The sequence below is a fragment of the Hevea brasiliensis genome, chromosome 14, assembly GCF_030052815.1.
Source record: "Hevea brasiliensis isolate MT/VB/25A 57/8 chromosome 14, ASM3005281v1, whole genome shotgun sequence".
Lineage (NCBI taxonomy): Eukaryota > Viridiplantae > Streptophyta > Magnoliopsida > Malpighiales > Euphorbiaceae > Hevea > Hevea brasiliensis.
In genome coordinates, this window is record NC_079506.1 from 20,136,414 (window position 1) to 20,154,647 (window position 18,234).

The 18,234-nt window shown below is 33.5% G+C and overlaps 2 protein-coding genes and 1 long non-coding RNA gene across 3 annotated transcripts; all 3 read left to right on the forward strand.

Annotated features, from left to right (window-relative positions):
• The first annotated feature begins 588 nt into the window (after positions 1–588).
• On the forward strand, positions 589–4,771 carry LOC131172870 (ankyrin repeat-containing protein At5g02620-like). Its single transcript, XM_058134406.1, has 3 exons — positions 589–1,386; positions 3,302–3,847; positions 4,083–4,771. The coding sequence occupies exons 1-3, from the start codon at positions 670–672 to the stop codon at positions 4,623–4,625; spliced, it is 1,806 nt and encodes a 601-aa protein (XP_057990389.1). The 5' UTR covers positions 589–669; the 3' UTR covers positions 4,626–4,771.
• A 947-nt stretch (positions 4,772–5,718) lies between these two features.
• On the forward strand, positions 5,719–8,337 carry LOC131172871 (uncharacterized). The gene is made up of 4 exons (XM_058134407.1): positions 5,719–5,884; positions 5,971–6,187; positions 6,229–6,407; positions 7,805–8,337. Exons 1-4 carry the CDS (start codon positions 5,719–5,721, stop codon positions 8,335–8,337), a joined length of 1,095 nt encoding a protein of 364 aa, XP_057990390.1.
• Positions 8,338–13,130: 4,793 nt separating this feature from the next.
• LOC110661086 (uncharacterized) lies at positions 13,131–17,674 on the forward strand. Its single transcript, XR_009143548.1, has 2 exons — positions 13,131–13,498; positions 17,440–17,674. It is a non-coding gene; the product is annotated as an uncharacterized LOC110661086 (long non-coding RNA).
• Positions 17,675–18,234: the final 560 nt, after the last annotated feature.

The window sequence follows — 18,234 nt, forward strand, 5'->3', positions numbered from 1 at the left end:
CATATCAGGTTTGACATATACAGTAATATATATTGAAATTGATAGAAAATATAATCTCTTCAATTCTAATTTAATTAAAGTAAATAAAAAAAATCTTTAAATAATATTTTAAAATATGTAAAATTATAATAATACCTGCCTCTATTATATCTCATTCTCAGGATAACTCTAATAAAACATGACAACATTAAATATTATTTAGAATGCATTTATTATGCATTTAATATATATATATATATATATATATATATATAAAATAAATAATAAATTTATTTTATAAAATATATAAAATTTATATATTTGTATTTATAAAATAAATATGAGGTGATGGGACATTGCACTAGCCCCGAGGGGTGGATTTGTTGTGACTAATGTCTGGCCTATCCGTTTTTAGTTGGGAGTTAAATTCATAATAAATTATTTGTAAGCAAAATTGTCCAAATATCTAAATTCGTATTGAGCCTTATAAATGTAATGCATTAAATTAACCCATCAAACCAAACACAACAGAAATTTGTCTCCACTCTCCAGGATCCTTATAAATGAAGTGTCTGGCAAGTGCGTGTTGCAAGTGCAGAGAAAAACCTAAAATCTCACTGCAAAGGATTTTTTCTTGCTCACTAATTTTCACTGCTCAACTTTGCTAGCGACCTCTAGCTAGCTACACATATGGAGGATTCCCAAGCTTTGCACGAAACCCAATTAGTATCTGAGACCAATTACCAGCCCAAACAAAAAGACATCATCACTTTCATGGATGCTGAATGGTATAATGCTGCAGCTGAAGGCCAAATTGACAAATTCAAGGATTACACAGAGCCTCTAGATCTTTTGCGCACCCCAAACAAAAATACAGTCCTACATGTTTACATCACAGCAGTAAAAAAGGAAACGGAAGAATCCATTGAATTTGTAAAACTAGTTATCAGCAAATGTCCATCGCTGCTATCTGAGCCCAACATCAAAGGCGAAACTCCGCTGCACATTGCAGCAAGGTTCGGGCACAAAAATATAGTTGAATTTCTTATTCATAGCATCAAGAAGGCTCAATACGAAGACCTTGAGAGAGGCGCAGAGGCGTCAACGAGTGCTAAGATGCTGAAGAAGACAAGCACAGATGAAGACACAGCCTTACATGAGGCAGTGAGAAATAATCATCCTCAAGTGGTGGAAATATTGATTAGAGAAAATCCTGAATTTGCGAACATAGCTAATGCCGCCCGAGAAAGCCCGCTGTACCTTGCAGCGGTGAGAGAGAACAATATCATTGCCTCTAAGATATTGGAGATATGTCCCTCACCAGCATACAGCGGTCCCAATGGTAAAACAGCTTTGCACGAAGCCGTTACAAGTAAAGATGAAGGTACGCTTCATTTCCGCTCAGTTGTGAAATACACAAAAACCATTTTTCTTCCCTATGTGCAATTTTATCCCTTAGTTTTATAATTATTTACAATTTTATCCCTTACTTTTATAGTTATTTACAATTTCATCCCTTAGTTCCATCTTTCTCTCCCTCTCTCACACATTTATGTCTCTGCCTCTCTCCTTCATTTTTGTATCTCTCTTCCTCTCTCTGTATCTCTCTCTCTCTCATTTCTTCTCTCTCCCGTTTATATATCTCTCTCCGTCTCTCTTCCATTTTTGTCTCTCCCTTATTTCTCTCTTTGCCCTCCTCTCTCACTTATTCATCTCTCCCTCCTCTTAGCTCTTTTCTCTTTCTCTCCATGTTTCTCTCTCTATCTCCTTTACTGTTTGTCTATCTCCTTCATGCAGGTATAAAAATGGAGAGGGAGAATAGAGCCATAAATGTATGAGAGAGAGAGAGAGATGGAAAATGGAGAGAGATAGAGAGAGGGAAAGAGACAAAAATGGGGTAGGTAGAGAGATGGCGAGGGAGATGAAGAGATGAAACTGATGAATGAAATTGTAAATAATTGTAAATCTAAGGAATGAAACTATAAATAATTGTAATATCTGAAGATTAAATAGTAATTTATCTCAAATGTTAATGTCTAAAATGGACGGAAGGATCTTAAGTGTGTTATAAAAGCAAAACTAGGGAACTAAATAGTTTAATTTCTAAAATATAAAGACTCAAGTGTTATTAATCATAAAACATCAGGGTTAAATAATAAATTTACCTTTAAGAAAACTAAACAACCCTAAGGGTTTATTTGAATACAGCTGATAACTGTTAACTGATAGATAGATAGATAATTGTTAACTAATAGATATTACTATTAGTTGATAGCTGATAGCTGGTAGTTAATAACTAATGATAGCTGATTTATGTTAAGTGTTTGGTAAAACTACATTTAACTGTTGCTATTGATATGTAAAATGACTAATAAAGACATGTATCATATAATTTATTTTATTACTGAAATGAATATAAAACTATAAATTTATTATATTATATTATTTATTATATTATTAAAATAAAAATATAATATTGATTTATTATATCATATTATTTATTTTATTTTTGATATAAGAAAATAATTAAATTCTTTAAAAAAATAATCAAATAATTTTAAAAATGTAGTTATAAAATAATAAAGTAATTTTATAATTGATGAAGAAAGAAAATCTTATAATTTTAAGTTTTTAGAAAAAAATTGTATTTTTTCATAATAAATAAGTATTTTATATTTTATGTTCTTCAGAGAAAATATTTTAACAAAATTACAATATGCTAATTAAGATGTTAAGATTGTAAATGAAAAAAAAAAGTAAATAACATTAATAATATTAATTTTTGAGTTATATGAAAAAGAATAATATGGTGTAAATAAAAAAAAAATCAAATTAGCTTTCAACTGATGAGAAATAATTTTATTTTTAGAGTTTATACAAACTGAAACTGAAGGGTATCATATCAGTTACTTATCAGCTCTAATTTTTTAAGCTTGCTAAACACTTTAATTCATCTGTTTGAGTGTCTATCAACTATTAGCTATAGCCAAAAGATGAACTAAACACCCCAAAACCTAGAGCGAATAAAAGCTGCTAACGTCTTTTCTTTCTTTGTCCGCCAATTTTTGTTTCTCCAAAATCACTCGCACAAAGAGTTTTGGTTTTTTTAGAAGTACATGGTTGTAAATAAATCAAGCTATTTGAATTCAACTTCAAAAATTTTTTCAAAATTTTAGTGGTACAAGCAACTTGCGGATTGAGTTTAAGGATCATAATAATCAATTTGAGTGTTTCGCGGTCCGATATATTAGCCATTATTAAGTAATTATACCGCTTTGAAATTTGTTTTTGTATTTCTTGAAAAGTTGATATTTATTTCAAGTTTATTGCAGATTTGATAGGAAAAATACTTGAAAAAAACAGTAGTCTGACCAAAGAACAAGACGAAGAAGGATGGACTCCGCTGCATTATGCTTCCTACTTCAATCTTCTTCAAATTGTGGAAGTGTTATTACTAAAAGATGGTAAATCTGCTGCCTATATTGGCGATAAAAGCGGAAAAACACCTCTTCATGTTGCGATTTTCCACTGCAAAAGCCATTTAAAGGTGGTGGAAAAAATTATGTCAGACTACCCAGATTGCTGCGACCTGGTTGACAATAGAGGCCGAAATGTTCTCCATTTTGCTGTGGAAAGCAAGAGTTTTGAAGGATTGAAAACTATTACTGAAAAACCTTTCCTGGCTAACCTAATAAATCAGAAAGATAAAGATGGGAACACTCCGGCCCATCTGCTTGCTACTTATGGCTTTGAAGAGTGTTGTCTTACAGAGCACCACCTAGTTGATAAAAAGGCCATCAACAATGAAAATTTAACCGCTCTGGACGTAGTGGTAAAAACGAAGGATGAAAGCAATATGCCATTTCTGGTACGCCGAGTTAATTTTATGCCTTTACATCATCCCACAAATTGTAGGCATTATTATTATTATTATTATTATTATTATTATTATTATTATTATTATTATTATTTTCAATTTAGCTTTGATTGAAATTTTAACTTGAAATCTCATAGAAAACACTGCCAAAATGAAAAATTATTCATTTCTATTGGTAAGCATTGATTTGTTTTGGAACAACACAGTTAATGAATTCATGTTGCAGGGATGGACAAAAAGAAAACTAAAGAAGGTTGGCTATAAACCTGGTCGGCCTTCAATTATCCAGCTCGCAGAACGTGATAACATGTCAAGACTCGACAATGAGTTCATCACTGAACTCGAGAAAACCAGTCAATCGCATCAGATAGTAGCCACCCTCATAGCAACGATAACTTTTGCGGCAGGTTTCACCTTACCTGGCGGTTACAGTGATCACGATGGCCCCGACGAAGGAACAGCAATTTTAAGTAGAAGATCAGCCTTCAAAACTTTCCTTATAACTGATACCCTTGCGTTTGCCCTCTCCATTTCTGTTGTGCTTATCCACTTCTTATTGACATTGCAAACATCCAAGAGAAAGTACTTTAATCTATTCGCTGCGGCTGCTCACTTCACTTTAATTGCTATGGAATTAATGGTGGTGGCATTCATGACAGGTGTGTATGCAGTGATGCCAAGTTCCTCATCAGGTCTTGGGGCCACCATTTGTGTCATCGGAAGTTGTTTGGGCTTATTGTATTTCTGCGTGCTCAAGGTTTCTATCTAGATTAACTGATTAATACTTGGACTGTTGTACAATTAAAGAGCAGTGTATAATTAGAAAAATATGTAAAATTAAGATGGAAATTAATGTATTTAAAATTTATGAATGTATAATTTATTGTTTATTTATTAAGGATTTTTCTTACGTAGACCCAATATACTATGGACCCAATATATAAAAAATATGGTGAGATTAATTTATTAAATATATAGATCTCACATGATTGTATCTTGAGCATATGATGAACCCAGTTTAGACAAGAATTTCCCATTTATTTATTGAGAGTCGGTCTAGTCCAACTCCATCATCCATTTAGATTTCAACCAGCATGTAGAAGAAGTTATCGAAGGGATGGAACAAGAAGGTGATTGCAGAAGAATTTAGAAGTTAAATAGTTTTGGAAAAATTATTATTTAGTCCCTTAATTTTAATGAAATTAACTACTTAGTTCTTGTATTTTTTCTTTTATATACTTAATGTGGCGAGTATTCTGCACAACGACTTTTTTTTTTTTTATCTTATTATTATTATTATTAGCCTTAAATTGAGGGTTAAATTTGATTTGAACTGTCAAACTATTGAATAATTCCAGTATTAAAATTGGATTAACATTAATCTGACAATGGTTGGAACCGAACTGGATCTGGCATCAACATCACAACCCCACCAGACCACCAGGAGACAATAGAGCTTTGGTATAAAGTCCATGAGTCTAATTAATATTTTTAATGAATAAATTTAATGATATTTAGTTAACATGCATTGATTGATAATTGTTTAATTAAATAAATAAACTTAATTAGATGGATGATCAATTTGAATTCAGAAAATTTTATTAGTGGGACGATATATACACACAATACTCTTATATAAATAAAAAATTATGAATTTAAACTCCCTAATAAGGAAAAAAATGCATTAAATTAACTCAACCAACCAAACACAACCTAAATATGTCTCCACTCTCCAGTCTCCTTATAAATAGAAGTGTCTGGCATGCGTGTGCTACGAGCGAGCGAAAAGAAAAATCTCACTGCAAAAGCTTTTTCCCGCTCACTGTTTTCCATTTGCTCAACTTTGCTACCTTGCTACATATATGGCGGATTCCCAAGTATTGCCCGAAACCCAATTAGCATCTGAGATCAATGATCAGCCCAAGCAAAAACACATCATCACTTTCATGGATGCTAAATGGTACAATGCTGCAGCTGAAGGCCAAATCAACAAATTCAAAGATTACACAGAGCCGCTAGATCTTTTGCGTACCCAAACAAAAGTACAATCCGACATGTTTACATCACATCAATACAAAATGAAACGGAAGAATCCATTGAATTTGTGAAACTAGTTATCAGCAAGTGTCCATCGCTGCTAGTTGAGCCCAATATCAGAGGTGAAACTCCACTGCACATTGCAGCAAGGTTTGGGCGTAAAAATATAGTGGAATGTCTTATCGATAGCATCAAGAATGCTCAAGAAGACATTGAGAGAGGTGCAGAGGCGTCAACAAGTGATCAGATGCTGAAGACGACAAGCCCGGATAAAGAAGAGCCTTGCATGAGGCTGTGAGAAATAATCATCTTGAGGTGGTGGAAATATTGATTAGAAAAAATCCTGAATTTGCGAACATAGCTAATGCCGCCGGAGAAAGCCCGCTTTACCTTGCAGCGGTGAGAGAGAACAATATCATTGCTTCTAAGATATTGGAGATATGTCTCTCACCGGCATACACTGGTCCCGATGGTAGAACGGCTTTGCACGAAGCTGTGATAAGCGGAGATGCAGGTACAGTTCATTCCCCCGTCAGTCAGAGAAATACCCAAAAATCATTTTCTCTTCCTTCTTTCTTATTTTAATTTAGGTCTATCAAGCTCATTAATTTTACAAATTTCATCAAATTAAAAACTTATTTGCTTATTTCTGAGTTATTATTATTATTATTATTTTTTACGGCCCCGCCAATTATTATACATCACTAAAAAAATAAATCACACTTTTATTATTACTAAGAACAGTAAAAATACTATATTGCTTCTTTGTACAGGCTAAATTTTTATTGTGTGCTATTTGTTTTCAATGTCTTTTTTGGACCATCTGATTATATTCTAATTAAATTTTAATTTCTTTAAAAATTGAAATAAAATTATTATGATAAAAAGTTTGCAAATGTTGAAATTTATTACATGACTATTCAAACCATGAATTCATAAATTATTTCACTAAGGGAACTGCTTTTTTTTGAGGAATTATTAGGTGCTTTACTTTATTCATTAAAATTTAAATTTTATTTATTAATTTATTTTTTAATCCACTTAAGTGTTTGTATATGAATTCAAATTAAGTTTTATTAATTTTTTTTCTGTTAATTTTATTTGTTTTCTAATCATTTGATTATTTAATTATTAAATTTAGATTTTATTTATTATTATTAAATTAATTTTAAGATGAATTTATTTTATTAAAAATAATATCTATTTTATAAACTAACATTATATTAATAAAATATTAGACTTTTGTCTTCTTAATTACAAGAAAATATAATAACAAAAAATCATTGATATATTTCAGCAATTATTCTTGCATTTTTTTTTCTTATAAATGCAACTTTAAAATAGTAAGATTTTGTTTCACATTAGTATTCTTTTATTATAATGTTGCAATTATTATTCTTATTATTATCTAAAAATATTTTAAATAATATCTATTTAGTGTTTTTAGTCTATTAATGCGTGCAAATTTAGTTTATACCCTTAAATAATGATGTAATTTATAATAAATTTATTTTTTTTAATAATTAAAAATAGTTTAAAAATAATGTAGTTATAAATTATTTTTTATATATTAAATATATTATTATAAGAATAGTGTTAGGTTTTTTAAAATGGGTAAATAATAGATATTATATTATTATTAGTATATAGAGAGAATGATAAAAATTTAATTTTAATTGAATTGGCTAAATGATTATAATAATTATTGATAGATATAGTTCTTTTTATAAAATGTAAGTATAATATTTTATATTATTATAAAATAAAATTAGATATCTTTCCAATAAAAATATTTTTATTTATTAAGTGGAAGAAACATAAGCTTTTAAAGCTTGTAATATTTAATTTTCTGTGTCACTTTTCCTTTTTTTTTACCCTTAAAAGTTGACATCTTTTTCAATTTTATCACAGATTTGACAAGAAAAATATTGAATAAAAACAGCAGTCTGACCAGAGAACAAGACGAAGAAGGATGGACTCCGCTGCATTATGCTTCCTACTTCAATCTTCTTCCAATTGTGGAAATGTTACTAGAAGATGATAATAAATATGCTGCCTATATTAGCGAGAATGATGGAAAGACACCACTTCATCTTGCGATTCTCAACGGCGATAGCCATTTAAAGGTGGTGGAAAAAATTATGTCGGACTGCCCAGATTGCTGCGACCTGGCTGACAATAGAGGCCGGAATGTTCTCCATTTTGCTGTAGAAAGCGGCAGTTTTAAAGGAGTGCAAATTATTACTGAAAAACCTTCCCTGGCCAACCTAATTAATCAGAAAGAAAAAGAAGGGAACACTCCGGTCCATCTAGTAGCTGCTTTTGGCTTTGAAGATTGTTGTCTTACAGAACACCACCTTGTTGATAAAATGGCTGTCAATAATGAAAATTTAACTGGTCTGGACGTGGTGCTAGAAACGAAGCATAAAAGCAAATTGCCATGACCGGTACACCAACTTGATTTTATGCCCATATATCATCACCCACAAATATTGTAGACATTCATTTTCATTGATTTTTTAAAAAAATTTTTTTAAGCTTGAACTTAAAACTGCATTGGCAACACTGACCCAAAATGAAAAATTGTTCACATTCATGTTGCAGGGATGGACAGCAAGCGACCTAATGAGGGCTGGATATAAACGAGGTCGGCCTTTAATCCAGTTGAGATCACGTGAGCGCTTGTCAATAATTGACGATAAGTCAATCTCTAGATTCAAAAAAACGAGTGAATCCCATCAGATAGTAGAGACCCTCATAGCAACAGTAACTTTTGCTGCAGGTTTCACTGTGTGTAACGTCCTCACCAAAGGTAGTCCGTACATTTTACTGTTCTGATGACTAATGTCTATACGGACAATAAAAATGTCTGGAACTACACTTAAACTATAGTGAGGAGGCATAAATTAATGAAATAAATATTAAAAAAATATAGGAAAAATTTTGAGAAATAAAATAAAATTTAGAGAATTTATTTATTTGGTACAAAAATAATAAAAATAACCCGATATGCACCATGAAAGGCATTTTGGTCATTTCACCCCTAGATGTGAATTTTGACTTAAATGTCAAATTAAAATTTGGAAATAGAATAATTAACATAAATTAATTTTATGAATTTGAAATTGAAAAATGAGAAAGAAAGAAGAAGAAAAGAAAAGAAAAGAAAGGAAAGAAAAGAAAAGAAAGGAAATAGATTTATGAAATTTAAAAACAATAAAGTACACATAAATATATATATAAATACCCACAAGAGACAAAACCCACCAACCCTCTTCTTCTTCCTCTTCTCTCTCCCTCCTTGCCGTCTCCCTTAGTGTCTCCCTCCCTCCATTTTTGTTCTTCTTAAAGCTTGATTTTCCAAGCTTTCTCCTCCCCAAAACCCATAGACCCCTTCACAAAAAAATTTAGCCCACACACCATAAGGAAGCTTTAGATACCCATTAGAAGAAGAAAGATTAAAGTTTGAAGTGGGTCACAAGAGGTTAGTGCACTAATCCCTCTTCTTCTCTTTATTAAACATGAAAAGTACCATTAAAACAAAAAGAAAATCTAGAGGAAAGAACCCTTGAATTTTTGGCAGCCATGGAACTTGAAATTTATTGCTTTTAAGTGATGAAAAATGGTTCCATGAGAATGTGTAATAAGTTTAAATGTTTGGGTGTTTGATTGTGTAGTGTTTGTGTAAATTTGAAACTTTGAAAATTAGGGTTTGTGTAAATGTTGAGGACTTTGTGTAAAATGTTGAAATTGACCTATTGGGATGAGATTGTTGCTTATAGAAGTGTATTGCATGCAAATTGAAGTAAGGAAGTTGGAGGAGATTGAGTTTTGGAAGTGTTAATTTTCTGCAGGTTGTGTTTGTTGAGGGCAGTGTACATTTTAGGCCATAAATAAAATTGTGTGACCCCAATTGGTATGAGGCCAATTGGAGGTGAAACTAGACCCAAAATAGCCCATTTTCCATGAAGAAACCATGCCCAAATTCTGTCCAAAACTTGACCTAAATACTGTCCAAATTCGGATTTCCCTGCAACCCAACCCAGAAAATGACCAAATGAACAGTACGCGTTCATTTGGTCATAACTCTCTCTATACTGGTCCAAAAATCCTAAAATTTTAACCATGGAAATTTTAGACATAGGGCTACATTTTTCATGAAGACTACTTAACCCAGTTTTGCCTTTAACAAATTCAAATTGTTAGCACAAGTTGGGTCACTGAAACTGCCAACCCAGAAAATGACCAAATGAACAATACGTGTTCATTTGGTCATAACTCTCTCTATACTGGTCCAAAAATCCTAAAATTTTAACCATGGAAAGTTTAGACATAGGGATACACTTTTCATGAAGACCACTTAACCCAGTTTTTCCTTTAACCAATTCAAATTGTTAGCACAAGTTGGGTCACTGAAACTGCCAACCCAGAAAATGACCAAATGAACAGTACGTGTTCATTTGGTCATAACTCTCTCTATACTGGTCCAAAAATCCTAAAATTTTAACCATGGAAAGTTTAGACATAGGGCTACACTTTTCATGAAGACCACTTAACCCAGTTTTGCCTTTAACCAATTCAAATTATTAGCACAATTTGGGTCACTGAAACTGCCAACCCAGAAAATGACCAAAATACTGTTCCTTTGGTATGCTTGACCAGTTTTGGCAAAAATGCCATAACTTGGTCTCCAAAGCTGCAAATTGAGTGAAACTAGTGCCAAAAGTTTTATAAGACATAGCACAACAATTTTTATGTTTTGACCAAGCTCTAGAAACCATTGCATCCTAGGGAAAATATTAGCCAAAGTTAGGAATTGAAATCTAGAAAATGTTAAGTTGAACCCAGAATGCCATTTGATACCTGTGTGTTCATTTGGCCATAACTCCCACTAGGAAATTCCATTTGAGATTTGCCAATATGATGTAGAAACATGATACTTAGGGATACAATATTGATTTAGACACCTTTGCCAAATTCTAAGTGTAAAGACCCTAAAAAGAGGGTCAAACATACTGCCCTGAAGTTGATTTTTGCCCTTATAGGACTGAGAGTCCAGGTTAATACATTGACCATAACTCACTATACCAAGCTTGAAAAATTATGAAATTGTACCTGGGAGTCCCTAAGACATAGAGGAACATATCTTGTGAATGAACCTAAGTCTAAAAATGACAATAAAATGATCAAATGACTGGTTAAAGTTTATTGACCAGAAATTGTAAATTCTGGACAGCTTAGAGGCAAATGGACCAGTTATGGTATTTTGACCATAACTTGAGTTCTATAACCCCAAATTCAGTGATTCAAAAACTGAAATTCAAGTTTAAACATAGAGGAGCAATTATTATGAAGGAATTGTGACTAAATAGACATCCTAACCTAGTCAAATTCCTAGATAAATATGACACATCAACATGAACCTAAAGAAAGGTTCATGGGAAAAATGCTATATATGAAAATTAAAATACTCATAAGGATAATTAAATATTAAAAATGATATGAATATGTAAATTGGGACTAATGTCCTATTAATATGAAATTAATAGTATCAATGAACAGTGCAAAAAAATAGTAATAGTGAATAGTGCTAAATTAATTAAAAATATTTAATTGCCCATAGTATACCTAGACTTATTTATTTAGTTGGATAAATTGGTATACCAATTAGGGACCACAGATAGCAGTACTGCTTATAGAGCAAATCATGAACTGACAATATATGTCTGATATGATTGTTCTACAGGCTATATGCCTACTTACTGGCCATTGTGCCTACTTTATTTCTGGCTTTACAAGCCTGACAGCGGGTCTCGTGCCCGACAGCTGGCCTCGTGCCTGACAGATGTATACAGGGTAGACATATGGCTGTCTAACCCGTATACTCCCTTGTATCCAGCTTTTATAATTTGTTATAGGTTTCTTGGGCATTGATAATAATTTAATTAATACTGAATATACAATAAGTAAACAGGAAAGACCCCAATAATTTTAATTGATTCCAAAGTGTAATAAAAAAATGTAAAAGACCCAGAATTTATGATTTGTAAATATTATTTCAATTGTTTAATTATTATTATTATTATAAATTATGCACCACTAAGCGTTATGCTTAGCGCGTTAGTTTTCCATCGCGTAGGTACTGAAGATCAGCAGCCGCCACAGTAGTATTCGAGCAGTTTCACCGGATCGCCACCTATCAGAGTCACCTCACCAGTCTTTTGTATTTTGGTAGGGCCCATGTGTAGACTAGTATTTTGGTTCATTATGTCTAGTCATGATGTAATTCTAGTCATGATGTAATTACTAGTTTATGATGTATTTTATTTTGGACTTGAAATGAAAACTTATAATTTATTATCTATGAATTTCCATATGAATGCAATAGATGGCACTTCATTTTGAGATCTCATAAATAGTTGTGAATGATATGATAAAAGAGAATATGTGAGATGACTATGAATATGTTAACACGTGATAATGGAACCCGCCAGATGCTAATAAAACAGAGGAGGATCTGTTCGGGTCTCCACAGAAATAAGATATATACTGAAAAAAAAAAAAAATTCTACACATAAATTACTTGATTTAAATGACATTAAAATTTACAATAGACATGACAAGACAAGATAGGGTGCTCCGGCACCGAATGTGGCACTCATCGCTCGGCTACACTGTAGACGGGTGAGGGGCGTCACATTTAGTGGTATCAGAGCAGAGGTTTAGGCGGTCCTAGACCTAGATAGATAGAAAGAAATAGTTGCATGACATGCATGGGCCTTTAGATAGAGTCGAGGTGACACTAATATAGATTTGTTCTTTATATGTTTTATAGGATCGATGGCATCTGATCCTTCAGAGCACGGACCTCCAGGACCCATAGAGGAGGAAGTAGAGAATCACGCACCTGCACCTGCGTTTAGTCAGGGGCGCAATAGCAGTAGAGCAGAACCATCGTTGGGTACTTTAGTAAGGACACAATAGGCCTTCCTAGAGCAAATGGCTCAATTGCTCCGTCAGGTCACTGGAGCTATGCCACCACCTCCCCAGCTAGTATATAGGACCCCAATAGAGAGAGTTAAAAATGATGAGCGATTCGGGAGGACAAGCGGCAAGAGAGGGTGCGGACTGCCGATCCAAATGCGATTGCTACAGAGAGCAAGAGACCCAGGGGGTCTGAGGGTCAGATTCAGAGCAGAGAACAGAGGCAGAGGTTCCAATTTACCCTGAGGAGAGGAGGTCAAACGGGTGTATCAATTGGCAATTCTGCGGGTCCTATAGCACGGAGATCAACCCCGATGCCAGTTTGTACACATTGTGGGAAGAACCACAGAGGAAAGTGTAGATTGCTAACGGGTGGATGTTTCAGATGTGGGTCCACAGAGCATTTTTTGAGAGATTGCCCACGGAGGAGTGCTCCCACAGCTCGACCATAGACTCAGAGGTCTGCCCCCACAGTACAGAGGGGTAGAAGACCAATGAGACCAGAGATAGCTGGTACATCACAGAGAGCTTCTGAGACTATAGAACAACCCGAGGTTGAAGTAGCACCCTGTGTGTACACTATGGCTCGAGAGGAGCCAGACCTAGTAGACGTTGTTAGAGGTACATTCTCTAATTATAATACCTTTAAGTATGTATTGATAGACCCTAATTATGTTCACCCCTATATATGCATTGTACCTCCTGTTGAAAGAGGATACCAATAGATGGGTCAGAAGATGACATACTTGTCACCAACCCTTTAGGTCACCAGATGATTATAGATTATCAACCGAAAAGGATCGTGTTAAAGATAATAGATGGAAATGAGAAGGGGGCTGTATGTGAGATGAAAGAAGATGAGCACAGAACTGGTTGAAAAAAAAAAAGAGATAGTCTATTGGGATATACCGTGGTAACTATGCAATGCTCTTGATGTTTGTGCTGTAAGCTGCAGATTACAGTACCGACTTGGGACTATTGTGTAGAGCTACGTATTTCCAATAGTAAATCGAGATAAGGATAAGATTGTAGAACTAGGATTAATAAGACAGACTAAAAAAAAAAAAAAAAGTAAAGTATTATAACACAAAAAGGTGAAAAGACAAGGAGATAGCGGTCCCTCGATTAATTACACTGTGTAAATTTCGAGGACGAAATTTTATTTAGAGGGGAAGAATTGTAACGTCCTCACCAAAGGTAGTCCGTACATTTTACTGTTCTGATGACTAATGTCTGTACGGACAATAAAAATGTCTGGAACTACACTTAAACTATAGTGAGGAGGCATAAATTAATGAAATAAATATTAAAAAAATATAGGAAAAATTTTGAGAAATAAAATAAAATTTAGAGAATTTATTTATTTGGTACAAAAATAATAAAAATAACCCGATATGCACCATTCAAGGCATTTTGGTCATTTCACCCCTAGATGTGAATTTTGACTTAAATGTCAAATTAAAATTTGGAAATAGAATAATTAACATAAATTAATTTTATGAATTTGAAATTGAAAAATGAGAAGAGAAAGAAGAAGAAAAGAAAAGAAAAGAAAAGGAAAGAAAAGAAAAGAAAGGAAAGAAAAGAAAAGAAAGGAAATAGATTTATGAAATTTAAAAATAATAAAGTACACATAAATATATATATAAATACCCACAAGAGACAAAACCCACCAACCCTCTTCTTCTTCCTCTTCTCTCTCCCTCCTTGCCGTCTCCCTTAGTGTCTCCCTCCCTCCATTTTTGTTCTTCTTAAAGCTTGATTTTCCAAGCTTTCTCCTCCCCAAAACCCATAGACCCCTTCACAAAAAAATTTAGCTCACACCATAAGGAAGCTTTAGATACCCATTAGAAGAAGAAAGATTAAAGTTTGAAGTGGGTCACAAGAGGTTAGTGCACTAATCCCTCTTCTTCTCTTTATTAAACATGAAAAGCATGTTTAGCTAAGCATAAATACCATTAAAACAAAAAGAAAATCTAGAGGAAAGAACCCTTGAATTTTTGGCAGCCATGGAACTTGAAATTTATTGCTTTTAAGTGATGAAAAATGGTTCCATGAGAATGTGTAATAAGTTTAAATGTTTGGGTGTTTGATTGTGTAGTGTTTGTGTAAATTTGAAACTTTGAAAATTAGGGTTTGTGTAAATGTTGAGGACTTTGTGTAAAATGTTGAAATTGACCTATTGGGATGAGATTTTTGCTTATAGAAGTGTATTGCATGCAAATTGAAGTAAGGAAGTTGGAGGAGATTGAGTTTTGGAAGTGTTAATTTTCTGCAGGTTGTGTTTGTTGAGGGCAGTGTACATTTTAGGCCATAAATAAAATTGTGTGACCCCAATTGGTATGAGGCCAATTGGAGGTGAAACTAGACCCAAAATATCCCATTTTCTATGAAGAAACCATGCCCAAATTCTGTCCAAAACTTGACCTAAATACTGTCCAAATTCGGATTTCCCTGCAACCCAACCCAGAAAATGACCAAATGAACAGTACGCGTTCATTTGGTCATAACTCTCTCTATACTGGTCCAAAAATCCTAAAATTTTAACCATGGAAAGTTTAGACATAGGGCTACATTTTTCATGAAGACTACTTAACCCAGTTTTGCCTTTAACAAATTCAAATTGTTAGCACAAGTTGGGTCACTGAAACTGCCAACCCAGAAAATGACCAAATGAACAGTACGTGTTCATTTGGTCATAACTCTCTCTATACTGGTCCAAAAATCCTAAAATTTTAACCATGGAAAGTTTAGACATAGGGCTACACTTTTCATGAAGACCACTTAACCCAGTTTTGCCTTTAACCAATTCAAATTGTTAGCACAAGTTGGGTCACTGAAACTGCCAACCCAGAAAATGACCAAATGAACAGTACGTGTTCATTTGGTCATAACTCTCTCTATACTGGTCCAAAAATCCTAAAATTTTAACCATGGAAAGTTTAGACATAGGGCTACACTTTTTATGAAGACCACTTAACTCAGTTTTGCCTTTAACCAATTCAAATTATTAGCACAATTTGGGTCACTGAAACTGCCAACCCAGAAAATGACCAAAATACTGTTCCTTTGGTATGCTTGACCAGTTTTGGCAAAAATGCCATAACTTGGTCTCCAAAGCTGCAAATTGAGTGAAACTAGTGCCAAAAGTTTTATAAGACATAGCACAACAATTTTTATGTTTTGACCAAGCTCTAGAAACCATTGCATCCTAGGGAAAATATTAGCCAAAGTTAGGAATTGAAATCTAGAAAATGTTAAGTTGAACCCAGAATGCCATTTGATACCTGTGTGTTCATTTGGCCATAACTCCCACTAGGAAATTCCATTTGAGATTTGCCAATATGATGTAGAAACATGATACTTAGGGATACAATATTGATTTAGACACATTTGCCAAATTCTAAGTGTAAAGACCCTAAAAAGAGGGTCAAACATACTGCCCTGAAGTTGATTTTTGCCCTTATAGGACTGAGAGTCCAGGTTAATACATTGACCATAACTCACTATACCAAGCTTGAAAAATTATGAAATTGTACCTGGGAGTCCCTAAGACATAGAGGAACATATCTTGTGAAGGAACCTAAGTCTAAAAATGACAATAAAATGATCAAATGACTGGTTAAAGTTTATTGACCAGAAATTGTAAATTCTGGACAGCTTAGAGGCAAATGGACCAGTTATGGTATTTTGACCATAACTTGAGTTCTATAACCCCAAATTCAGTGATTCAAAAACTGAAATTCAAGTTTAAACATAGAGGATCAATTATTATGAAGGAATTGTGACTAAATAGACATCCTAACCTAGTCAAATTCCTAGATAAATATGACACATCAACATGAACCTAAAGAAAGGTTCATGGGAAAAATGCTATATATGAAAATTAAAATACTCATAAGGATAATTAAATATTAAAAATGATATGAATATGTAAATTGGGACTAATGTCCTATTAATATGAAATTAATAGTACCAATGAACAGTGCAAAAAAATAGTAACAGTGAATAGTGCTAAATTAATTAAAAATATTTAATTGCCCATAGTATACCTAGACTTATTTATTTAGTTGGATAAATTGGTATACCAATTAGGGACCACAGATAGCAGTACTGCTTATAGAGCAAATCATGAACTGACAATATATGTCTGATATGATTGTTCTACAGGCTATATGCCTACTTACTGGCCATTGTGCCTACTTTATTTCTGGCTTTACAAGCTCGACGGTAGTCTCGTGCCCGACAGCTGGCCTCGTGCCTGATAGATGTATACAGGGTAGACATATGGCTGTCTAACCCGTATACTCCCTTGTATCCAGCTTTTATAATTTGTTATAGGTTTCTTGGGCATTGATAATAATTTAATTAATACTGAATATACAATAAGTAAACAGGAAAGACCCCAATAATTTTAATTGATTCCAAAGTGTAATAAAAAAATGTAAAAGACCCAGAATTTATGATTTGTAAATATTATTTCAATTGTTTAATTATTATTATTATTATAAATTATGTACCACTAAGCGTTATGCTTAGCGCGTTGGTTTTCCATCGCGTAGGTACTGAAGATCAGCAGCCGCCACAGTAGTATTCGAACAGAGTTTCGACCAGATCTGCCACCTATCAGAGTCACCTCACCAGTCTTTTGTATTTTGGTAGGGCCCATGTGTAGACTAGTATTTTGGTTCATTATGTCTAGTCATGATGTAATTACTAGTTTATGATGTATTTTATTTTGGACTTGAAATGAAAACTTATAATTTATTATCTATGAATTTCCATATGAATGCAATAGATGGCACTTCATTTTGAGATCTCATAAATAGTTGTGAATGATATGATAAAAGAGAATATGTGAGATGACTATGAATATGTTAACACGTGATAGTGGAACCCGCCAGATGCTAATAAAACAGAGGAGGATCTGTTCGGGTCTCCACAGAAATAAGATATATACTGAAAAAAAAAAAAAATTCTACACATAAATTACTTGATTTAAATGACATTAAAATTTACAATAGACATGACAAGACAAGATAGGGTGCTCCGGCACCGAATGTGGCACTCATCGCTCGGCTACACTGTAGACGGGTGAGGGGCGTCACACTGTGCCTGGCAGTTACAGTAATAACAATGGCCCTGACGAAGGAACAGCAATTTTAACTAGAAGATCAGCCTTCAAAACTGTTGTCCCAAAATAGTCCAAGAGGGGGTGAATTGGACTTTAACAATTTTTCGGCCCTTGCTTGTAGCCTAATGAAAAATTGTGGCTTTGTTCAACTAGATGCTTCTCTATACAAAATGATAGTGATATGTGTTTCAACAATGAGTTCTTAAGTTGCAATTCAAGCCTC

Excerpts from the sequence above, each read along its gene's own strand:
- LOC131172870 (XM_058134406.1), top strand. The coding sequence starts at position 670 with ATGGAGGATTCCCAAGCTTTGCACGAAACCCAATTAGTATCTGAGACC. Across the intron at positions 1,387-3,301 it reads CGCTTCATTTCCGCTCAGTT|TTTATTGCAGATTTGATAGG; the intron begins GTGAAATACACA and ends ATTTATTTCAAG. Across the intron at positions 3,848-4,082 it reads AAAGCAATATGCCATTTCTG|GGATGGACAAAAAGAAAACT; the intron begins GTACGCCGAGTT and ends TTCATGTTGCAG.
- LOC131172871 (XM_058134407.1), top strand. The coding sequence starts at position 5,719 with ATGGCGGATTCCCAAGTATTGCCCGAAACCCAATTAGCATCTGAGATC. Across the intron at positions 5,885-5,970 it reads AGAGCCGCTAGATCTTTTGC|TTATCAGCAAGTGTCCATCG; the intron begins GTACCCAAACAA and ends TTGTGAAACTAG. Across the intron at positions 6,188-6,228 it reads GAAGAGCCTTGCATGAGGCT|AAAAAATCCTGAATTTGCGA; the intron begins GTGAGAAATAAT and ends AATATTGATTAG.